General features: G+C 41.2%; 1 protein-coding gene across 2 annotated transcripts; it reads right to left on the bottom strand.

Annotated features, from left to right (window-relative positions):
- Window positions 1-939: 939 nt before the first annotated feature.
- Window positions 940-25,278, bottom strand: LOC139370886 (vacuolar protein sorting-associated protein 4A-like). 2 transcript variants are annotated; one of them, XM_071110750.1, is made up of 12 exons: window positions 24,885-25,056; window positions 13,814-14,456; window positions 10,126-10,237; window positions 9,820-9,964; window positions 9,569-9,630; window positions 9,343-9,462; window positions 9,044-9,200; window positions 8,748-8,896; window positions 8,467-8,548; window positions 7,332-7,551; window positions 7,066-7,206; window positions 940-2,286 (listed from the first exon to the last, which is right to left on the bottom strand). In XM_071110750.1, exons 2-12 carry the CDS (start codon window positions 13,850-13,852, stop codon window positions 2,185-2,187), a joined length of 1,329 nt encoding a protein of 442 aa, XP_070966851.1. In that variant the 5' UTR covers window positions 13,853-14,456; window positions 24,885-25,056; the 3' UTR covers window positions 940-2,184. The 2 variants fall into 2 exon arrangements, with proteins under 2 accessions (XP_070966851.1, XP_070966861.1); XM_071110760.1 differs by lacking the exon at window positions 13,814-14,456 and having other exon boundaries at window positions 24,885-25,278.
- Between the last annotated feature and the right edge of the window lie 163 nt (window positions 25,279-25,441).

Below are 25,441 nucleotides of genomic sequence, written 5' to 3'. Positions count from 1 at the left end.
AGAGAAAATGACTCAAGTGAAAGTCACCCAGTAAAATATACTTGAGTAAAAGTATTTGGTTTTAGATATACTTAAAAATAAATCATTTCAAATTCCTTATAAGCAAACCAGTTTGCACAATTTGTAAACATTTATTTTAATTTTATATTGATGTATAGCCAGGGGCACACTACAACACTCAGACATAATTTACAAACTAAGCATTTGTGTTTAGTGAGTCTGCCAGGTCAAAGGCAGTAGGGATGACCAGGGATGTTATATTGATAAGTGTGTGTGAATTGGACAATTTTTCTGTCCTGCTAAGCATTCAAAATGTAACGAGTACTTTTGGGTGTCAGGGAATATGTATGGAGTAAAAAGTACATTTTCTTTAGGAATGTAGTAAAAATGGTCAAAAATATAAAAAGTAAAGTACAGATACCCCCCCCCCCCAAAAAAAAAACGACTTAAGTAGTACTTTAAAGTATTTTTTACTTAAGTACTTTACACCACTTGGTAATATTAAGCTTTCAATTATTCCACAGTTCAGCCTTAAGTTTTATTTTGTGTCTGAATACCCCACAGTATGTGATTAACATGATAGGTTAAATTGAATTCGCCAACATTGCTTTGTTTGAATGGATGCTGGTTAACCTTTGACAGTGAGGTTCAAGTAACCAAGAGGATTTGTTATGCTTTATTCATGTGTATATATCCATTTTTAATCCTTTGAATATTGTAGTTTAGTTATAATAAACTTTTTTAAATGAATATTTGTGTGGAATGTTCACATCAATTGGAAAAGCAGTCAGTATGTATTTATTTAATTATTACTTGATTAAAAAGTTGTGGACAAAAATATGGGTAGAAATGAATAAGGAAAGGGTGTAAATATTAGCCGGTGATCTATATTATAAAGGGGATAATAAAAAGTTAAAATTTAATCATGAAAAGCACATCTTTTTGAATTCAGAATTTATTAAGTCAGGGTAACTTGGTAACTTCATAGCTACATGTAACAGGAGTGAGATCCCCTTGGGACCAGAACTGACTTAAGTATTACTGAACCGATACCCCCATCTATACAGAGACACGGCAATACTATTATGACAACAGTATTGGAACAATATGATAGTGTCTGTCGTGGAAATATTATTTTCAAAGTTCAAATCCAGAAATACAAAAATGCTCGTCCCCATCTTCACTCACATGTCAACAGAGAAATACTAAAATGTAAACGCCTCCCCTACTCAACAACTGTACTCAATCAGTCAACACAAAAATCTTGACGAGATGAAATATAATAAAATAAATAATCATAAAAAGTGTAAGTAACACTATTTGTAACATAGGGACAGCTCTAGTGGGGATTGGGAGAGGTGGCAACACTGGAGCAGCTATGGTCAGTCAATACTCAATAAATGAAAAAGCAAACAGAGAAATCATACACATAAAAGACATACATTAAGACTGACACATTGAATAAAAGACATGTATGCACTTACACACGAGAGACAAGAAAACAATGAAATATGTAATTGTTCAAAAGTGCTTCAATACCTCTCATTCATAATTATTAACTTCAAAATAACTTAAAAAAGTGCAAAATGGCAGAGAAATAAATAGTCTTTCTGTCTTCAGGACTGCAATAGTGAATGATCGGAGGGAAAGAATATACTGTACATGAAGTTAAAATGCTCCATCATGCATGGGGCTTGAGAGAAGAAGTGGCAGGTGTGGTGGTAATTCTAACCAAAAGGAGGGAGACTGTATTCTTCAACTTCATTATAAGATTAGCCAAAATGAAGCAATCAATAACAACCACTCAATCAGTGCATCGTTAGGAAAGCGCAATGAACAGAGTTGTATCTCTCCTCTCATAGAAAAAGTACAACCTATTTTGTCTATGTGGCAGTTTAGCAGATGTGCAGAAACAGGCCCAGGGAACAGAGATATAAAATGTAATTTAGCTCGTCTGTGTAGATCAAGATAGCTGATATCGCCACCACTCTCTGTTCCTCCCTGCACTTCCCACTAAGTCACACAAGACAAGTCTGTATCAGTAAAAATACTAACATAAAACAATAGACAAATCTCTAGGTAAAACAGCATAGTATGTCTAATTAAACAGTATAGTATGTAATTAATATTTAATTTCCACCACACAGGGTAAGGAGTTGTTAAGCTCCAGATGACAAGGCTCTCTCAACCCTCCTGTCCAAAGTCCTCTGTGAACTTCCTGACCTTGAACAAGTCCTCCGTGTTGACTGTGGGGCGCGTGGTGGACAGGGACCGCAGCATGTCAGACTGGAGGGCAGAGGACACAAAGCAGATAACAAACCATTAGCACTGTTCACACACAGCGGACAAACATATGAGCATGGTTTAGCATTTGTATAAATGTATAATACCTCAATGTGTATGTTGAAAAACAGCATGTATGTATGAACAGAATGTGACTGAACAATGTGAGTGGCTCTAAATTATTGTATTTATTATAGATACAGTCAATATTGGGCCTATATTAATTTCCAGCTACATTTGAACCATAGAAACTGATATTTTGAACCCTAGAAACTAACCCTATGAAGACATTTGTTTATTATAAAAAGCAAAAATGTTGATACAAAAACCTGTAATTGAAGTTAAGGTAATTTTGTAATATTAGGTTTCTACACTGTGTTAAAGCACTACCTATTGAGATGCATTACATTGTACACCGTTTCTTTAAGAGCTTCAAGTTCATTGCTATAACATGATCAGGGTCAGTTGTTTTGGTAGGTTTTTGTGTTTATTTTCTTTCTTTTTTCGGTATTTCCAGCATTATCCACTAGGTTTGCTGCAGGTAGAAAATCCTAGGAAATGGACATTAATTAATAATCAATTAATCAATAAATTAATCGGCCTGCCTGGTTGTGCGTAAATGTTTGGTGGGGGGTGGGGTCACCTAAGCCAGGGGAGGCATAGCTCTATGAATCTCATATTGCTCAAATGAACAGCAAACCTGGTTTCAAAAAACAGATCTAGCAACAACTCACGGCACAACTCCTCTCCCCTATTTGTCAAATATATTTTGTGTGTATGTATTGGTATACTGTATATGGTATGTGTGCCATTTTTAAATGTATGTAGTAGTTCTGTCCTTGAGCTGTTCTTGTCTATTAATGTTCTGAATTATGTCATGTTTCATGTTTGTGTGGACCCCAGGAAGAGTAGCTGCGGCTTTCGCGCTGCTAATGGGGATCCTAATAAAATACCAAACCCCTAAATGTAGACTAGCCTACCGGCACTGTATATGTGAGCTGTTGGCTAGAGTGCACGTGCCAATACCATAGTAGGCACATTTGAGTGTAATGTTCTGGTGGGAACATTTTCTTTATGCAGATTTTAGAATATTCGCATGAAAATCTGTTGTCAAATGGATAGAAACCTAGCTAATCCCTCTCCCTTTAAACTGCCCCTAATTGACAAATGTTTTACTACAACTTCCAAGTCCATTGGAGAGGATCAGCTTGAGCAAAGTGAGGTGTAGAATCTGTGTTATCTAACCCCCAGATGAGCTTCAATGCCATACAACTCTCCTTCCGTGGCCTCCAACTGCTCTTAAACGCAGGGAAAACTAAATTCATGCTATTCAACCGATCCCTGCCGGCACCTGCTCGCCCGTCCAGCATCACTACTCTGGACGGCTCTGACTTAGAATACTTGGACAACTACAAATACCTAGGTGTCTGGTTAGACTGTAAACTCTCCTTCCAGACTCACATTAAGCATCTCCAATCCAAACTTAAATCTAAAATTGGCTTCCTATATCACAACAAAGCATCCTTCACTCATGCTGCCAAACATACCCTCGTAAAACTGACCATCCTACCGATCCTCGACTTCGGTGATGTCATCTATAAAATAGCCTCCAACACTCTACTCAACAAACTGGATGCAGTCTATAACACTGCCATCCGTTTTGTCACCAAAGCCCCATACACTACCCACCATTGCGACCTGTACACTCTTGTTGGTAGGCCTTCGCTTCATACTCGTCGCCAAACCCACTGGCTACAGGTTATCTACAAGTCTCTGCTAGGTAAAGCCCCGCCTTATCTCAGCTCACTGGTCACCATAGCAGCACCCACTCGTAGCACGCACTCCAGCAGGTACAGTGCCTTGCGAAAGTATTCGGCCCCCTTGAACTTTGCGACCTTTTGCCACATTTCAGGCTTCAAACATAAAGATATAAAACTGTATTTTTTTGTGAAGAATCAACAAGTGGGACACAATCATGAAGTGGAACGACATTTATTGGATATTTCAAACTTTTTTAACAAATCAAAAACTGAAAAATTGGGCGTGCAAAATTATTCAGCCCCCTTAAGTTAATACTTTGTAGCGCCACCTTTTGCTGCGATTACAGCTGTAAGTCGCTTGGGGTATGTCTCTATCAGTTTTGCACATCGAGAGACTGAAATTTTTCCCATTCCTCCTTGCAAAACAGCTCGAGCTCAGTGAGGTTGGATGGAGAGCATTTGTGAACAGCAGTTTTCAGTTCTTTCCACAGATTCTCGATTGGATTCAGGTCTGGACTTTGACTTGGCCATTCTAACACCTGGATATGTTTATTTTTGAACCATTCCATTGTAGATTTTGCTTTATGTTTTGGATCATTGTCTTGTTGGAAGACAAATCTCCGTCCCAGTCTCAGGTCTTTTGCAGACTCCATCAGGTTTTCTTCCAGAATGGTCCTGTATTTGGCTCCATCCATCTTCCCATCAATTTTAACCATCTTCCCTGTCCCTGCTGAAGAAAAGCAGGCCCAAACCATGATGCTGCCACCACCATGTTTGACAGTGGGGATGGTGTGTTCAGCTGTGTTGCTTTTACGCCAAACATAACGTTTTGCATTGTTGCCAAAAAGTTCAATTTTGGTTTCATCTGACCAGAGCACCTTCTTCCACATGTTTGGTGTGTCTCCCAGGTGGCTTGTGGCAAACTTTAAACGACACTTTTTATGGATATCTTTAATAAATGGCTTTCTTCTTGCCACTCTTCCATAAAGGCCAGATTTGTGCAATATACGACTGATTGTTGTCCTATGGACAGAGTCTCCCACCTCAGCTGTAGATCTCTGCAGTTCATCCAGAGTGATCATGGGCCTCTTGGCTGCATCTCTGATCAGTCTTCTCCTTGTATGAGCTGAACGTTTAGAGGGACGGCCAGGTCTTGGTAGATTTGCAGTGGTCTGATACTCCTTCCATTTCAATATTATCGCTTGCACAGTGCTCCTTGGGATGTTTAAAGCTTGGGAAATATTTTTGTATCCAAATCCGGCTTTAACCTTCTTCACAACAGTATCTCGGACCTGCCTGGTGTGTTCCTTGTTCTTCATGATGCTCTCTGCGCTTTTAACGGACCTCTGAGACTATCACAGTGCAGGTGCATTTATACGGAGACTTCATTACACACAGGTGGATTGTATTTATCATCATTAGTCATTTAGGTCAACATTGGATCATTCAGAGATCCTCACTGAACTTCTGGAGAGAGTTTGCTGCACTGAAAGTAAAGGGGCTGAATAATTTTGCACGCCCAATTTTTCCGTTTTTGATTTGTTAAAAAAGTTTGAAATATCCAATAAATGTCGTTCCACTTCATGATTGTGTCCCACTTGTTGTTGATTCTTCACAAAAAAATACAGTTTTATATCTTTATGTTTGAAGCCTGAAATGTGGCAAAAGGTCGCAAAGTTCAAGGGGGCCGAATACTTTCGCAAGGCACTGTATATCTCACTGGTCACCCCCAAAGCCAATTCCTCCTTTGGTCGTCTTTCCTTCCAGTCCTCTGCTGCCAATGACTGGAACGAACTGCAAAAATATCTGAAGCTGGAGACTCATATCTCCCTCACTAGCTTTAAGCACCAGCTGTCAGAGCAGCTCACAGATCACTGCACCTGTACATAGCCCATCTCTAAACAGCCCATCTATCTACCTACCTCATCCCCATACAGTATTTATTTATTTATCTTGCTCCTTTGCAGCCCAGTATCTCTACTTGCACATTCATCTTCTGCACATCTACCATTCCAGTGTTTAATTGCTATACTGTAATTACTTCGCCACCATGGCCTATTTATTGCCTTAACTCCCTTATCTTACCTCATTTGCACTCACTGTATATAGACTTTTTGTTTTCTTTTGTTCTACTGAATTATTGATTATGTTTTGTTTATTCCATGTGTAACTCTGTGTTGTTGTATGTGTCGCTCTGTGTTGTTGCTATGCTTTATCTTGGCCAGGTCGCAGTTGCAAATGAGAATTTGTTCTCAACTAGCCTACCTGGTTAAATAAAGGTTAAATAAAAACATTAAAAAAATCACTGATCTACAAATAATATTCCCTGACAAATAATAGGCTTTGTGCAATTAAGATTCATAGAGCTCCGCCTTCCCTGGCTTAGTCGATCCCCCACCAAACACTCACGCAATTAAAGAACATTTCTTAGGATTTTTTAACCTGCAGCAAACCTAGTGGATAATGCTGGCATTACTGGTAAAACCCCCACAAAAATACAAACAACTGGCCCTAGTTATGATCACTGATTTTCTGAAGAAGCTATCTATCCCCTTTCCTTTATTTTTGTGCCCCCAAATGTATGGATATACTGGAAATTAAGTAACCAGGTTATTAGCTAGCTAATGAGGTTACATGATTGAACAATGTCCAAACAAATTCCCGCGAGTGGTTTTGGAACAGCCCGCTAAATGGTTTATGAATGTACAGCCAATTCACGATCGGAATAAAAAAACATTGCGTTGGTAATATGGATCATACCTGTTTACCTTTTTACAATCCGTTTTCCCTGTAGCAATGGTGCAACAGTAACGAATCTGCACTCACTCACTTTCTCTCTTGGGCACTCAAAAACAACTGTACAGCGAAGCCTTATCATCACAACTATTATCCGGGTGACAATTCATCTAGACGCACATCGCTCCCAAAATAAAATGTCAGGTTGCATAGCAAAATATTTAGGAGCATATGTGACCAAAATGGTCACACTTTAGAGCCTTGGTTGTGGATGCGTGCTTGTCACCATGCAGACGATGGGCTCCAGCAGCTTGTCGCTAGGCACTTCCATCCAGGTCATCTCTATGGCAGCCGGGTCCCCAGGCGAACACGGGGTCAGAAGGTCATCCACCATCAATTGACTGTTGGCACGGGACGCCCCTCGCACCTAGAATAGCATAACAAACAACAAACAAACTATCTTAAATATCCTTAATAGTAGGGAAAGAGATACACCTTTAATGTGGTGTACATGAGTCGACTACAATGGAGTTACTATATCAAGTGTATAACCTTTTTGAAGTGTGTGGCTGACTGCACTTTCCTGACAGGCTGCATGAGGGCATCTCGTACAATGATGCTGATGTCAGCCCCAGAGTAGCCTTCTGTCTTTTTGGCAAGCTGACGAAGGTCTGCGTCACTCAGGCTGTGGGGCGTGTTGCCCAGGTGCAGACGGAACATCTGGGACCTAGCAGGCTCCTCTGGGAGAGGGATGTAGATACGCTTCTCAAACCTGACAGTGACATGATGTACTGATGAGAATGCTTGATGATTACTTTATTGCATCTGTTAGTATGGTGATTTTTCAGTAGCATATTGTGAAATAATAATGTAATGAAACAGAATCATTAAAAGCTTTAAAGGAACCTGTAACCACACCTGTATAGCATAAGAAAAGCCAATATACAAAAGAAATAGACACACATTGTAATCCAGATGCATGCCTCGATAAGAAGTGTCACAACCAATATAATTAATGTACTTATGACTATAGCCTGGTGGGTGCTGATATAATCTATATAATGAATGTACTTGTGACTGCAGCCTGGTAGGGGCCCCTATTATATTTTAACCAAACTTTCACAGTTGCACCACAAATTTAATAGGTTAAGTGATTTGTAGAGTGTTAAATTATTTGTAGTGGCGGGAAAAAGCCTGCCTCAAAGAAAGAACTTAGGGTGGGAAACAATAGTGGTGCGAAGCCAAAAAGAGTTGATCATTTACATAGAGAGGAGTGACTATGTATGTAATGTAAGGATGAAACTGTATAAAAGGAGTGTGCTGGGGCTGGGAAAAACAGTTGATCCACGGACCAGCTCGGCTTGTTACTTTGTAATAAAGTCTATTTGAATTCACAAGTACCGGTATCTGAGAAATATTATTGGACCAATATTTCTACGACATTAGGAAATTATTTTAGCTTGAACAATACAAAACCAAAAAAATCCCATTTTGGGTGCGTATCTATTGTTCTACAAACATTTCAAGAAAAATCCAGGGCTTGTCTTCCACTCAATGGAATCTACATGAATAGGTACACACAGTTTCAGCATATATTCAGGCTTTATCATTACTTCTGTGAATATGATAAACAACAAACCTATGTCCCATCCCAACTTGACCCTGTCCTCTTATTTTGACCACTGACCTTCTGCGGATGGCAGCATCCAGAACCCAGGGAATGTTAGTGGCCCCAAGGGTAAGGATTCCATCATTGTTGTTGCCCACACCTGTCAATCAGAGAGGAGGAATGAGAACTCTATATAAGCCTGTTGCTCATATGGAACGTGCATTGAATCAGAAAGGTTCAAGTCAACTGATGGAGAGGATTAGGTTTAAAGTCTTCTCTGATGAGGTGTTTGTTTGATCTGAAGTGTAATAGCTGTCTTGGCAGATGGTGGGGAGTGGGTGTAGTGACTAATCTCTCACCTTGCATCTGCACCAGGAACTCTGTCTTGATCCGCCGGGCTGCCTCACTCTCATTCTCATTCCTGGAGCCACAGAGTGAGTCCACCTCATCAATAAAGATGATGGAGGGCTTGTGCTGGCGGGCAAGATCAAACAGGTTCTTCACCAGTCTGACAGATGGAGAGAGAAAGAGAGGCACAAACATTTCACAGGACACATAAGTATCAGTGAGAAAAAATGGTTCTAATCAATTGTGGATGCATGCATAATGGGGATTTACACAAACAGTAGAATTACAAGTAAAAATATTGTCTCACTTCTCACTCTCTCCAAGCCACTTGGACATGAGGTCTGATGATGACACAGAGAAGAAGGTGGAGTTGTTCGCTTCTGTGGCTACTGCTTTAGCCAGGTAAGACTTTCCCGTCCCAGGGGGTCCAAAGAGAAGAATCCCTCTCCATGGAGTGCGTTTGCCTGCAACCAGAGACAAATTCAACAAACAAATTCAATGAACAAATAGACAGAATACACATACAGTAGTATATCGTTATGGTGACACGTCCACGCAGAAGATAGTGAGAAAGATTATGTTTGGGAGAAATAAAGACATTCTAACCTGTGAAGAGGTGAGGGAATTTAATGGGCAGGATTACGGCTTCCTTCAAGGCCTCCTTAGCTCCCTCTAGTCCAGCCACATCGTTCCACCGGACATTGGGCTTTTCCATTACAATGGCACCTGTACCAGGACAAGAATCAGTGAAGCATCTAAGTTGATTTCCCTATGTACATGAGAGACACAGTTTAGACAGCCGACATGTGAAAGACGAGACAAACACACTCACCCATTAGTTGCTCTTGCAGTTTCTTTCTCTCTGGATTTTCACCCTCGCTGTCACTGTCACTCCTAGAAGGAATATACATTTCTAAATGTGAAACAAACTACTTGGTGCTGGTGACTGTGTGGCCCTTGTCATTGTCTGCAATGCATGCATGCATGCACAGTTTTTATGATCTATTTTCAAAGTGTTATTTCCTAGGTATGCTTTTGTTAATGCAGGACAGTGTCTGTGTGAACAAATGTGTAACAACTTACTTATCATTACTCTGTGCTTCCTTGACAGGCTTCTTCCCTGCTTTTTCTTTGTTCTTCAAGTAATCTTTGAGTTTCTCTGCCCGGTCTAGGTACTGCATACACTTCCCACGTATGCTCTCCTTTGCCTTGTCACTGTGTGCATCATCTGGAGAAAATACATTTAAAAAACATTACTTTTTAACCACCTTCCATCCATTAGGTATTTTCTAAATCAATGTTTACCTCCCAAAAACACAAGCTATGTTCCCCTCTGCACACTTTAAAAAATTGGACTGCGGCCAGGAGAAGATTACATTTTACACTCACACTTGATAGCATGCAGGAAGTACTCCACTGCATGCTGGTAAAGGCGCAAAGCCTCCTCATAGTTCTTGTTCTTATCCTCCTCTGTGGCTTTGGTAACAAGATCTATTGCTTTCTGCATATGTGAAGAGAAAGGAAGGGATGAACGATATACATGAAAACATCATGGTAGAGTCCAGTAACTGTGATAAGTAAAAGCTGACATTTACAGACAACAGTGGAGGCTTCTGAGGGGAGGACGGCTCATAATAATGGCCGGTATGGCGTGAATGGAATGGGTTCAAACACATGGTTTTCATGTGTTTGATACCATTCCATTCACTCCATTCCAGCCATTACTTCATTCCTGTCACACCTTAGAGATCCTTTTAATTCTCTATTTGGTTAGGCCAGGGTGTGACTAGGGTAGGCAATCTACGTTTTCTATTTCTTTGTTGGCCTGGTATGGTTCCCAATCAGAGGCAGCTGTCTAACGTTGTCTCTGATTAGGGATCATATTTAGCCAGCCTTTTCCCACCTGTTGTTTGTGGGATCTTGTTTTTGTGTGTGAGCAGCCCAGAACATCATGTTTCTTCTGTATTGTTTTTGGTGAGTTTCATATTTATTAAACATGCGGAACTCTAAGTACGCTGCGCCTTGGTCCATTAATTCAGACGAGTGTGACAATTCCAGCCATTATTATGAGCCATCCTCCCCTCAGCAGCCTCCACTGACAGAGAAGAGAAGTAATTACCTACTGGTCAAATACCTATAATAAATAGACTTGACTAGACAATCCATTAAGGAATACATAGCCTAAGTAACAGTAGCTGAGAAATCCCAACTCTCCATGTACAAGTACAACGAATTTGAGTGGTGACAAGTGTGGGCGGACTGGTGCTCCGACTACACTGAGTCACTGTCAGTCGATACTTACTAGCTGTAAACAATCTTAAAGCCTTACTGTGTACTTATGTTTGTCCTGTGTAAAGAGGCCTTTCTATGTTTGCTGAAACCCATACTTTTAATAAATCTTTGGCCAAATACAACCACTGACTGTTTTCTCGTTTCTGTTGCTCTAAGGCTGCATTTACACAGGCAGCCCAATTCTGATCTTTTTTTCCACTAATTAGTCTTTTGACCAAGCACATCAGATCTGGGGGTAGCAGGTAGCCTGGCGGTTAATTGGGTCAGTAACCGAAAGGTCTCTGATTCGAATCCCTGAGCAAGTCAAGGTGGAAAGATCTACCATTCTGCCCTTGAGCAAGGCAGTTAACCCCGACAACTGCCTGCGCCGTGGATGTTGATTAAGGCAGCCCCCCTCACCTATCTGATTCAGAGGGGTTGGGTTAAATGCCGAAGACACAATTTGGTTTAATGCATTCAGTTGTGCAACTGACTAGGTATCCCCTTTCTTTTCACATCAGATCTTTTTCAGAGCTGACCTGATTGGTCAACAGACCAATTAGTGAATAAAAGATCAGAATTTCGCTACCTGTGTAAATGCAGCCTAAAATGGCAACTCAGCGCAAATGCATGTGCCAGTTCAATATCAGATTACATAGGCCTACGTCTACAAACACTCATTGTCCAAATGAGGAAACAGTCGGTGGCTGTATTTGACAAACGTTTTATTAAAAAATATGGATTTCAGCAAACAAAAGCCCAGACTTTACACAAGAGAAACAGAAACAATAGTATGAATTTAAGATTTTGTACTCGTCGCCACTCAACTTCCTTGTACTTGTACAGTACCTTCAGAAAGTTTTAATACACCTCGACTTTTTCCACATTTTATTGTGCTACTGCCTGAATTCAAAATGGATTAACTAGACTTTTTTTTATCACCAATTTACACACAACCACATAATGTCAATGTAAACATTTTTTTTTTAGGGTATACTTGGCCATGTGTTTTAGGTTATTGTCCTGCTGAAAGATGACTTTGTCTCCCAGTGTCTGTTGGAAAGCAGACTGAACCAGGGTTTCCTCTAGGATTTGGCCTGTGTTTAGCTCTATTCAATTTATTTTTATTTATAAAAAAAAAACTCCCTAGTGCTAGCCGATGACAAGCATACCCATAACATGATAAAACCACTTCCATGCTTGAAAATATGAAGAGTGGTACTCAGTGATGTGTTATGTTGGATTTGCCCCATACATAACGCTTTGTATTCAGTCCATAATAAAGTGAATTTCTTTGCCACATTTTTTGCAGTTTTACATTAGTGCTCTATTGCAAACAGGATGCATGTTTTTGAATATTTGTTATTCTGTACAGGCTTCCTTCTTTTCACTCTGTCATTTAGGTTAGTATTGTGGAGTAACTACACTGTTGTTGATCCATCCTCAGTTTTCTTCTGTCACAGCCATTAAACTCTGCAACTGTTTTAAAGTCACCTGGCCTAGTGGTGAAATCTCTGAGCGATTTCCTTCCTCTCCAGCAACTTAGGATGGAAGTCTGTATCTTTGTAGTGACTGGGTATATTGATACACCATCCAAAGTATAATGAATAACTTCACCATGCTCAAAGGGATATTCTATGTCTGCTTTTTTTTACCAATCGGTTCCCTTTGCGAGTGTGACGGCCCCTCTGCAGTGCAGGGGCGTTTCCTCCTGCAGGCAGAGGCGGGTCGTTAGTGATTGGAGTCACCTGGGCTCAGGGTATTTAAACTGCTTCACTAATCACTCTTGTCTCTCTCTCTCTGCTCCTCCAGGTATGATCCTGTTTTGTTTGTTCCTTTGTAGTTTTGCATAGTTTTCACTCAGTCATTCACACATACAGATGCACGCATCCCTGCACTTTACATACACCTTACATTATGATACTTTCACACCTCATTCCTTTTTCTTTGTTTAAAGTTAATAGTTTGGTTTATAATAAAGAACCTTTTTGATTGGCCTATACCTGTTGTTCGTGTCCCCTCATTTTTGCCACAGGCTATGAGTCGGCCTGTGACAGCGAGGCATTGGAAAACCTCCCTGGTCTTTGTGGTTGAATCTGTGTTTGAAATTCACTGCTCAACTGAGGGACCTTATTGATAATTATATGTGTGGGATACAGAGATGAGAGAGTTGTTCAAAAATCATGTTAAAACTATTACACACAGAGTGAGTCCATGCAACTTATTATGGGACTTGTTAAGCACACTTTTTATCCTGAACGTATTTAGGCTTGCCATAACAAAGGGGTTGAATACTTATTGACTCAAGACAGTTCAGCTTTTTTTTAAATGAATTTGTAAACATCTCTAAATACATCATTGCAATTTGACATTATGGGGTATTGTGTGTATGCATGTGACACAATTCAATTTAATACATTTTAAATTCAGGCTGCAATACAATAAACTGTAGAAAAAGTCAAGGGGTGTTAATACTTTCTGAAGGCACTGTATGTGGAGAGTTGAGATTTCTCAGCTAAAGTAACAGTTACATGTCACTGACAAGTGTAGCTAGCTAGTTACCTAGCTAGATTAAACACTATGGTTGGTAGCTAATAATGTACAATTCAATAACAGCTAACCCATTCATGGATGCTAACTACCTTTAGCGCCTATTGACGATAGTATCTTCTGGCCGTGGAAGTTTTATTAAGAGCTCCAACGCTCATTCTGAATGTTAAAACGCAGAACTTGCAGTACGGTTTTGGAAACATAAGGAATTTATCTTTCACATCAGCAAGAAATAATAAAGGTTAAATTACTACACCTTTACAGGGTTAGGGTTCCCACACGGCCATATTTCCATGTTACAGCGCTTGTTTACGCAAAACAGACGGAAGATAAGATCTAATTAGATCTGTGCTAATTAGTTTCTGGGTCTCCGAACACCTGTGTTTAAATGGAAGACGGACGCAAAAACATGTCACTGAAAAATACTGTTAGAACTAAGTTAAAACCGGTAAAAACAGTGTACATTAAGTGTATATTTAAGTGTATATTTTGCATTTGTGACATTATTTTGATGTGATATGTAAGTAGAGACTATAAAAAGTTAGGCTACAGGGGCCCCCCGGGTGGTGCAGTGGTCTAGGGCACTGCATCGCAGCGCTAGCTGTGCCACCATAGACTCGTGCACAGGTCCGTGGGGCGTCGCACAATCGGCCTAGCGTTGTCCGGGTTAGGGAGGGCTTGGCCGGTAGGGATATCCTTGTCTCATCGTGCACTAGCGACTGGTGCATACATGGTGTTTCCTCCGACACATTGGTGCAGCTGGCTTCCGGGTTGGAGGCGCGCTGTGTTAAGAAGCAGTGCGGCTTGGTTGGGTTGTGTTTCGGAGGACGCATGGCTTTCGACCTTCGTCTCTCCCAAGGCCGTACGGGAGTTGTAGCAATGAGACAAGATAGTCACTACTAACAATTGGATACCACGAAATTGGGGAGAAAAGGGGATAAAATTCAACAAAAAAAAAGGGAAAAAAAGTTAGGCTATTATTGGGCTAAATAACAGCATACAAGTTAACTGGTAACTAACGCTAACTATAAGTTTAATTTATGATGTGGCTAGCAAGCTACACAATACATTGGTATATACAGCCTGAAACCGATGCCTGCAAAATCGTGTAAATGTTCCTTACAAGCCAGAATGTTGAATACAATAACATTTTTATTTACTCTGTTGGTTTTCTGTGCAGTTTGTCCTTCAGCTGTACGAAATTTGAGACTAAAGGTCCACAGGAAAGTATTGTTTACCAGACTTTTTAGAGAGCCTATGGTTCAGTAGCTATTAAACCAAGCATACCATGACAATGAAAATGGTATATTCTGAATCAGGGGAGGATGGAGAACAATCCCAACATTTTTTGTGTGGGATTTAAAAAAATAAAAAAAAATAAAGAAAATTCAAACACCAATTTTTTTTACCGATTGTTCTCCATCATCCCTTGATTCAGAATTTACCATAAGATAAGATGGCACCAATGGAGATTGTCGAAATCTTACGTGCACCAACCCGACTTTGTTATTTTGTGACTATCTTTGTGTTTAACCTTACTTTTGTTGTGTAGAAAGCTCACACCATTATCACCTATGACCGCCAAGTACTTTTAAACTATGAATCGACAGCTACAAACCTCAACTTCGACATTGATTTTGGCTCCTACTTCAACTCCGACTCAGCTGTTCTGTTGTTTACACCGGACCCTACTCCACTGTTTGGGCTACCCAAGTGCCGCAAGCGAGGGCTAGAGTCCTTGTTAGACGCAAAGAAAAATCATCCGGCACTCCCCTCTGTTTTATTGGCAAATGTCCAGTCACTTGAGAACAAGATGGATGAGCTCCGTTTGAGAGTTTCTTACCAACAGGGCTTGAAAAGCTGTACTACTCTATGCTTTTAAGAAACTTGGCTGACGGGTGATATGGACATAAAAGTCTAGGGTTTCTCCATGCTTCGTCGTGACCAGACAGCGGACTCTGGCAAAATCAAAGGGGGAGAAGTGGGCCTCTTCATAAACAACAACTGGTGCGCTGCTTCAAGTGTGAATGAAGTCACAAGCTTTTGCTTACCTGAGCTTTTATCTGTAATCATCACTGTTGTCTACATCCCACCACAAAATGAGAATAGCACTAAGTAGGCACTCAAAGAGCTGTACAGGGCCATAAACAAGCAAGAAAATGCACACCCAGAGGCAGTGGGCGGAGACTTTAACATGGGAAACCTAAAATGCATTTTACCCCACTTTTACCAATATGTCTCCTGCGCCACAAGAGGTGCTAACAATCTGGAAGACTTTTACTCTACCTAGAGAAATATATACAAGGCCCTCCCACACCCTCCCTTTGGCAAACCAGGCCATGACTCCATATTCCTTCCTGTTTACAAGCAAAAACTCAAGCAGGAAATACCAGTGACGCACTCAGTACGGAATTGGTCTGACAAAAGCTGACGCTAAGGTACAAGACTTCTTCGCTAGCACAGACTGGAATATGTTGAGGGATTCATCCGATAACATTAAGGGGTTTACCATATTAGTCACGGACTTCATCAATAAGTGCATCGACGGCCTCCCGGGTGGCGCAGTGGTTAAGGGCGCTGTACTGCAGCGCCACCTGTGCCATCAGAGTCTCTCCCGAGCCCGTACGGGAGTTGTAGCGATGAGACAAGATAGTAGCTACTACAACAATTGGATACCACGAAATTGGGGAGAAAAAGGGGTAAACATTTTTTTTTTAAACACAAAAAAAAAATAATAAGTGCATCGACAATGTCGTCCCCACAGTGACCATATGTATGTACCCTCACCAAAAGCCAAGGATTACAGGCAGTTAGTTTTGCCAGCCAATGCTAAATACCGCAATGACTGCACTCACATCTGTAATGCTTTGAAAGGCTGGTCATGGCACACATCAACAGCATCATCCCAGACACCCTAGGCCCACTCCAATTTGCATAACACCCCAACAGATCCACAGATGACACAATCTCTATTGAACACAGAGAAATACCTACAGTGCATTCAGAAAGTATTCAGACCACTTCCCTTCTTCCAAATTTTGTTGTGTTACAGCCTTGTTCTAAAATTGATTACATTATATTTTTTACTCATCAATCTACACACAATGCCCCATAATGACAAAGTGAAAACAGGTTTTTAGATGATTTTTTAAATGTAAGTATTCAGACCCTTTGCTTTGAGACTCGAAATTGAGCTCAGGTGCATCCTGTTTCCATTGATCATCCTTGAGATGATTCTACAACTTGATTGTAGTCCACCTGTGGTAAATTCAATTCATTTGACATGATTTGGAAAGGCACACACCTGTCTATATTTGTTAGTTAGTTAGTTGTTGACAGTACATGTCAGAGCAAAAACCAAGGCATGAGATAAAAGGAATCTGGGGAAGGGTATCAAAACATTTCTGCAGCATTGAAGGTCCCCAAGAACACAGTGGCCTCCATCATTCTTAAATGGAAGAAGTTTGGAAGCACCAAGACTCTTCATAGAGCTGGCCGCCCGGCTAAACTGAGCAACTGTGGTAAAAAGGCTGACGAGAACCTGATGGGCACTCTGACAGAGCTCTGGAGTTCCTCTGTGGAGATGGGAGAATCTTGCAGAAGGACAACCATCTCTTCAGCACTCCACCAATCAGGCCTTTCTGGTAGAGTGGCCAGAGGGAAGCCACTCCGCAATAAAAGGCACATGACAGCCCGACAGGAGTTTGCCAAAAGGCACCTAAAGGACTCTCAGACCATGAAAAACAAGATTCATTGGTCTGATGAAACCAAGATTGAACGCCTGATTGCCAAGCATCACGTCGGGAGGAAACCTGGCTCCATCCCTACGTTGAAGCATGGTGGTGGCAGCATCATGGTGTGGGGATGTTTTACAGCGACAGGAACTGAGAGGCTAGTTAGGATCGAGGGAAAGACGAACAGAGCAATGCACAGAGCGAGATCCTTGATGAAAACCTGCTCCAAAGCACTCAGGACCTCAGACTGGGGCGAAGGTTCACCTTCCAACAGGACAACGACCTTAAGTAAACAGCTAAGACAACGCAGGAGTAGCTTCGGGACAAGTCTCTGAATGTCCTTGAGTGGCCCAGCCAGAGCCCGGACTTGAACCCAATCGAACATCTCTGGAGAGACCTGAAAATAGCTGTGCAGCGACACTCCCCATCCAACCTGACAGTGCTTGAGAGGATCTGCAGAGAAGAATGGGAGAAACTCCCCAAATACAGGTGTGCCACGCTTGTATCATCATACCCAAGAAGACTTGAGGCTGTAATCGCTATATAGTCCATTGAATAATGCACACTGCTCTCTCCCACCTGGACAATAGGAATACCTACTGTACGTGAGAATGCTGTTCATTGACTACCATAGTCCCCTCCAAGCTATCCCCAAGCTCGGGACCCTGGGACTGAACACCTCCCTGTTCAACTGGATCCTGGACTTTCTGACAGCCATCCACAGGTGGTGAGGGTAGGTAACAACACATATGCCACGCTGACCCTCAACACGGAGGCCCCTCAGGGGTGTGTGCTTAGGCTCCTCCTGTACTCCCTGTTCACCCACAACTGTATGGCCACTCACAACTCCAACACCATCATCAAGTTTGCTGACAACACGACGGTGGTAGGCCTGATCGCCAACGACAATGTGACAGCCTACAGGGAGGAAGTCGGAGACCCTGCAGTGTAGTGACAGGACAACAACCTCTCCCTCAGCAAGACAAAGGAGCTGATCGTAGACTACAGGAAACAGACCCCATCCACATCAACAGAGCTGTAGTGGAGCGGGTTGAGAGCTTCTAGTTCCTCCGTGTCCACGTCACTAAGGATCTATCGTGGTACACACAACACAGTCGTGAAGAAGGCGCGACTATGCCTCTTTTTCCTTCAGATGAATGTTAAGATTTGGCACGGCCTCTCAGATCCTCAAAAAGTTATACAGCTGCACCATTGAGAGCATCTCGACTGGCTGCATCACTGCTTGGTATGGCAATTGCACCACCCTTGATCGCAAGGCACTACAGAGAGTGGTGCGGACAGTCCAGTACATCACTTGGGCCAATCTCCCTGCCATCCAGGACCTCTATACCAGGAGTTGTCAGAGGAAGGCATGGAAAATTGTCAGGACCCCAGCCACAGCCTGTTCACTCTGCTTACACATGGCAAGTGGTACCGTTGAACCAAGTCTGGGACCAAAAGGCACCTGGGTTCGTTCCACCTTAAAAAGCACAAGAATGAGGATTTCGACACACACCATCTCAGATAGTTCTGAAATGTTTTTTGTTTTTGTTAGAAACATATACAATTAACAGTCCTGCCTCAAAAATATATAATTGGATTTCTGAGAAATTAAGCAAATTGACTGTACCCGAATTGGCAATTTTAATGTATAGGATAATTTTACAATAATATATTACCTAGCATACGATTTGTTCCAAACTTTTTCTAAGAATGAGTTAGACATGAGGAATCCAAAAGAAACGGCCAAAAGCCACCCACGGACCCTTCACACCCCATGCCAATCCCACCCCAACAATGAGTATACAATCTCAGTTTTCTATGTCTGAAATGTAGTATGGAGCTTCGGCTCGGAATATTGTTTCTTCATCCTATGTAATGTATTCCCAGTGAATTTGTTTTTTTCCCCCCTGTTCTGAGAAATTAGTCATGGTTGAGTCAGTTGCATCCTACATCCGGATATTACCAGGTTCTGACAACAAGATGGTGCTATTCTAGGTGATTTATTTTTTTAAATGCCCCCCCACACGCACACACTTTAAAGGGCTAGTTCACCCAAATTACATATTGGTTTGACAGAAATCCATGCGTTGGTTTTGTTGTCCACTGTTTCAAATGCTAACTTTTTAGCATTTGGATATGTTTATTTTTTAACCATTCCATTGTAGAATTTGCTTTATGGCCAAGTCAAAGTCCAGACCTGAATCCAATCGAGAATCTGTGGAAAGAACTGAAAATAACTGAAAACTGCTGTTCACAAATGCTCTCCATCCAACCTCACTGAGCTCGAGCTGTTTTGCAAGGAGGAATGGAAAAAAATGTCAGTCTCTCGATGTGCAAAACTGATAGAGACATACCCCAAGCGACTTACAGCTGTAATCGCAGCAAAAGGTGGCGCTACAAAGTATTAACTTAAGGGGGCTGAATAATTTTGCACACCCAATTTTTCAGTTTTTGATTTGTTAAAAAAGTTTGAAATATCCAATAAATGTCGTTCCACTTCATGATTGTGTCCCACTTGTTGTTGATTCTTCACAAAAAAATACAGTTTTATATCTTTATGTTTGAAGCCTGAAATGTGGCAAAAGGTCGCAAAGTTCAAGGGGGCCGAATACTTTCGCAAGGCACTGTACATTGCATGAATCCAAGTTTACTTCGATATGATGGTTATTATATGAATATTTGCACATAAAGGTGTTTCCAACGCAATTTCTCACATAATTAATTTTACCGACACAAAAAGATCCCATCTGGTCTAGCGTATTTTGGAAAGTTTCCTGACAAATTTCCATCAGCCCTGTCGTGACATTTTTTATCCAACATGTAGTTTACTCGCATAAAATGGTTGGATGGAAACCTGGCTAATGGTACCTACAGTGGGGCAAAAAAAGTATTTAGTCAGCCACCAATTGAAAAATCACATTGTAGGATTTTTTATGAATTTATTTGCAAATTATGGTGGAAAATAAGTATTTGGTCACCTACAAACAAGCAAGATTTCTCTCCCTCACAGACCTGTAACTTCTTCTTTAAGAGGCTCTTCTGTCCTCCACTCATTACCTGTATTAATGGCACCTGTTTGAACTTGTTATCAGTATAAAAGACACCTGTCCACAACCTCAAACAGTCACACTCCAAACTCCACTATGGCCAAGACCAAAGAGCTGTCAAAGGACACCAGAAACAAAATTGTAGACCTGCACCAGGCTGGGAAGACTGAATCTGCAATAGGTAAGCAGCTTGGTTTGAAGAAATCAACTGTGGGAGCAATTATTAGGAACTGGAAGACATACAAGACCACTGATAATCTCCCTCGATCTGGGGCTCCACGCAAGATCTCACACCGTGGGGTCAAAATGATCACAAGAACGGTGAGCAAAAATCCCAGAACCACACGGGGGGACCTAGTGAATGACCTGCAGAGAGCTGGGACCAAAGTAACAAAGCCTACCATCAGTAACACACTACGCCGCCAGGGACTCAAATTCTGCAGTGCTCGACGTGTTCCCCTGCTTAAGCCAGTACATGTCCAGGCCTGTCTGAAGTTTGCTAGAGAGCATTTGGATGATCCAGAAGAAGATTGGGATAATGTCATATGGTCAGATGAAACCAAAATATAACTTTTGGTAAAAACTCAACTCATCGTGTTTGGAGGACAAAGAATGCTGAGTTGCATCCAAAGAACACCATACCTACTGTGAAGCATGGGGGTGGAAACATCATGCTTTGGGGCTGTTTTTCTGCAAAGGGACCAGGACGACTGATCTGTGTAAAGGAAAGAATGAATGGGGCCATGTATTGTGAGATTTTGAGTGAAAACCTCCTTCCATCAGCAAGGGCATTGAAGATGAAACGTGGCTGGGTCTTTCAGCATGACAATGATCCCAAACACACTGCCCGTGCAACGAAGGAGTGGCTTCGTAAGAAGCATTTCAATGTCCTGGAGTGGCCTAGCCAGTCTCCAGATCTCAACCCCATAGAAAATCTTTGGAGGGAGTTGAAAGTCTGTGTTGCCCAGCAACAGCCCCAAACATCACTGCTCTAGAGGAGATCTGCATGGAGGAATGGGCCAAAATACCAGCAACAGTGTGTGAAAACCTTGTGAAGACTTACAGAAAACGTTTGACCTCTGTAATTGCCAACAAAGGGTATATAACAAAGTATTGAGATAAACTTTTGTTATTGACAAAATACTTATTTTCCACCATAATTTGCAAATACATTCATTAAAAATCCTACAATGTGATTTTCTGGATTTTTTTCTCATTTTGTCTGTCATAGTTGAAGTGTACCTATGATGAAAATTACAGGCCTCTCTCATCTTTTTAAGTGGGAGAACTTGCACAATTGGTGGCTGACTAAATACTTTTTTTGCCCCACTGTATATAAACTTTTTACACTTCCTGTCCAAATCATCCTGAAGTATCTAAACATGGATTGTATTACTCAATTATGTATTTCTGTCTATAATAAAGCCCTTTTGTGGGAAAAAAAACTCATTCTGATTGGCTGGGCCTGGCTGCCAAGTGGGTGGGCATATGCCCTCCCAGGCTCACCCATGGTTGCATCCCTGCCCAGTCATGTGAAATCCATAGACTAGGGCCTAATGCATTTATTTATATTGACTGATTTCCTTATATGAACTGTAGTAAAATCAGTAAAATCTTTGAAATTGTTCCCTTTTGCATTTATATTTCTGTTCAGTATTTATACAAAATAAATCTCCTTCTGGTGCTCCTTACATTCTGTTTGTTGCCTAATGTTTTGCAAGTTGGGAGCAGTGTGTAGGTTGTGTTTTTGTGGGAGAGAGTGGTGTGTGTGTGTTTATTTGAGAAAGGGAGACAGAGAGTGTGTGTGTTTTAAAGAGTAAAGAAGGTTTCATTCAGTGTTTTCTCCTTACTGCCACAATGACATGCAGATCATTATGCATGTACAGTGCCTTGCGAAAGTATTCGGCCCCCTTGAACTTTGCAACCTTTTGCCACATTTCAGGCTTCAAACATAAAGATATAAAACTGTATTTTTTTGTGAAGAATCAACAACAAGTGGGACACAATCATGAAGTGGAACGACATTTATTGGATATTTCAAACTTTTTTAACAAATCAAAAACTGAAAAATTGGGCGTGCAAAATTATTCAGCCCCCTTAAGTTAATACTTTGTAGTGCCACCTTTTGCTGTGATTACAGCTGTAAGTCGCTTGGGGTATGTCTCTATCAGTTTTGCACATCGAGAGACTGAAATTTTTTCCCATTCCTCCTTGCAAAACAGCTCGAGCTCAGTGAGGTTGGATGGAGAGCATTTGTGAACAGCAGTTTTCAGTTCTTTCCACAGATTCTCGATTGGATTCAGGTCTGGACTTTGACTTGGCCATTCTAACACCTGGATATGTTTATTTTTGAACCATTCCATTGTAGATTTTGCTTTATGTTTTGGATCATTGTCTTGTTGGAAGACAAATCTCCGTCCCAGTCTCAGGTCTTTTGCAGACTCCATCAGGTTTTCTTCCAGAATGGTCCTGTATTTGGCTCCATCCATCTTCCCATCAATTTTAACCATCTTCCCTGTCCCTGCTGAAGAAAAGCAGGCCCAAACCATGATGCTGCCACCACCATGTTTGACAGTGGGGATGGTGTGTTCAGCTGTGTTGCTTTTACGCCAAACATAACGTTTTGCATTGTTGCCAAAAAGTTCAATTTTGGTTTCATCTGACCAGAGCACCTTCTTCCACATGTTTGGTGTGTCTCCCAGGTGGCTTGTGGCAAACTTTAAACAACACTTTTTATGGATATCTTTAAGAAATGGCTTTCTTCTTGCCACTCTTCCATAAAGGCCAGATTTGTGCAATATACGACTGATTGTTGTCCTATGGAGAGAGTCTCCCACCTCAGCTGTAGATCTCTGCAGTTCATCCAGAGTGATCATGGGCCTCTTGGCTGCATCTCTGATCAGTCTTCTCCTTGTATGAGCTGAAAGTTTAGAGGGACGGCCAGGTCTTGGTAGATTTGCAGTGGTCTGATACTCCTTCCATTTCAATATTATCGCTTGCACAGTGCTCCTTGGGATGTTTAAAGCTTGGGAAATCTTTTTGTATCCAAATCCGGCTTTAAACTTCTCCACAACAGTATCTCGGACCTGCCTGGTGTGTTCCTTGTTCTTCATGATGCTCTCTGCGCTTTTAACGGACCTCTGAGACTATCACAGTGCAGGTGCATTTATACGGAGACTTGATTACACACAGGTGGATTGTATTTATCATCATTAGTCATTTAGGTCAACATTGGATCATTCAGAGATCCTCATTGAACTTCTGGAGAGAGTTTGCTGCACTAAAAGTAAATGGGCTGAATAATTTTGCACGCCCAATTTTTCAGTTTTTGATTTGTTAAAAAAGTTTGAAATATCCAATAAATGTCGTTCCACTTCATGATTGTGTCCCACTTGTTGTTGATTCTTCACAAAAAAATACAGTTTTATATCTTTATGTTTGAAGCCTGAAATGTGGCAAAAGGTCGCAAAGTTCAAGGGGGCCGAATACTTTCGCAAGGCACTGTATATTCCTTCCTCCTATTCCTTCAGCCAAATCACAGGTAGGCCTTTGCAAATATTAGCAAATCAGCCATGCTATGCAGTATTCTGTTATAGTAAACAGTGTGAAGTTAAATTTAATATGTGCTGCATTGAGTAGAAGTGTGAATATCAGTGACAGGTTTTTTGTGTAGCCAAGCAAATGCGCATAACGTTTCGAAAGCGAGAATAAGCATTGGGGGGACGGGGCGAACAGAAAGCTAAGCCACTCAATTTCCCCCCTGTGGTATCGCGATACTACTCACTATCGTGATACTACTCGGTATCGTGATACTTGGCCTGGTATCAAGTCCTTAGGAAAATTTTGCTATCGTGACAACACACACACACACTCCTTACACTCTCTACATTTGCTGATGCTGCTCTGTTATTATCGTGTTGTATTCAACTCCGGAGTGGTGCAGCGGTCTAAGGCACTGCATCTCAATGCTAGAGGCGTCACTACAGACCCTGGTTGGGAGTCCCATAGGGCGGCGCACAATTGGCCCAGCGCTGTCTGGGTTAGGGTTTGGCTGGGGTAGGCCATCATTGTAAATAAGAATTTGTTCTTAACCGACTTAACCTAGTTAAATAAAGGTTAAATGTGACAAATAAAATTGTATTTAATTTAGTGTTTTCATTGTCATGGCATAGTTGGTTCAATAACAATTGACGAGAGAAGACCGAATATCCAATATAAAACCAATTTTACCTGGGTGCTGAACCGTCCATATAACTAACTACCTACCCGCTCTCAGAAAAAGTCGAGTAAACAATATTTTGCTGTAGATATTTTCTTTAAAATTACAACCAGCTGAAAGACAAACCGACCAATGTAATTGTATATAACATTCTGGCTTGTAAGTCTTTTAATTTACACGATTTCAGACATTAGATTCAGGCTGTATATAACAATTAATTTATTACAGCCTGGTTAATCACACTACACATAATGAATGCAGTATTAGCACATCAATGGTGATTGTTTACACAGTTATCATTAGATAACTAGCTAGCTAACCTACCTGTAATGTTGACGTTGTCATTTCATCTCACTCTGCACTCCACCCAAATTCCTGTCTCTGATACTAATTCAAGTTACTTTCAAAATATGTTTGCAATATTTTCAGAGGGGAGGTTGCTGCATGACTAAGGTAACTACGCTTGCCTCTTTCTGTGACAGCCGCGGCTCAGCAACGGTTTTCACAAGTTACCACAGCCACAAAGTCACATTGGCTATATATCGCCAATTATGCATTTTTGGTCTTAATTTAGGGTTAGGAATAAAGTTCAGTGTGGTTAGGTTTAAAATCAGATTTTAAGAAGATAAATTGTAGAAATAAACGGGGTTTAGTCATGACTTTGTGGATGTGGTAACTACTGACGACTCCCCCCCAACAACACCATAGACATGAGAACGCCTGCATCTCTCCGAAGAGAGAGAAAAAAAGAGGTTCTGCCGCCTAGCGGACATGGAGTCAGAAAAAAAAACGAGGGTAGGAAGGGAAGTTATTTCGAAATCTTTGTCATTTTTACCCCGTGTGGTTTTCTAAACCAGTTCTTTCCACTGTAATGATCAGAC

The sequence above is a fragment of the Oncorhynchus clarkii genome, chromosome 2 (genome assembly GCF_045791955.1).
Source record: "Oncorhynchus clarkii lewisi isolate Uvic-CL-2024 chromosome 2, UVic_Ocla_1.0, whole genome shotgun sequence".
Classification (NCBI taxonomy): domain Eukaryota; kingdom Metazoa; phylum Chordata; class Actinopteri; order Salmoniformes; family Salmonidae; genus Oncorhynchus; species Oncorhynchus clarkii.
This window is presented reverse-complemented; position numbering and strand designations above follow the sequence as displayed.

What these genes read in the sequence shown, in the direction of transcription:
- LOC139370886 (XM_071110750.1), bottom strand. Translation starts at nt 13,852, where the DNA reads ATGGAAATATGGCCGTGTGGGAACCCTAACCCTGTAAAG. An exon ending in ACTGCAAGAGCAACTAATGG is followed by an intron (nt 9,463 to 9,568) that starts GTGAGTGTGTTT and finishes GTCCTGGTACAG; the next exon opens with GTGCCATTGTAATGGAAAAG. An exon ending in CAGCCACACACTTCAAAAAG is followed by an intron (nt 7,207 to 7,331) that starts GTTATACACTTG and finishes ATGCTATTCTAG; the next exon opens with GTGCGAGGGGCGTCCCGTGC.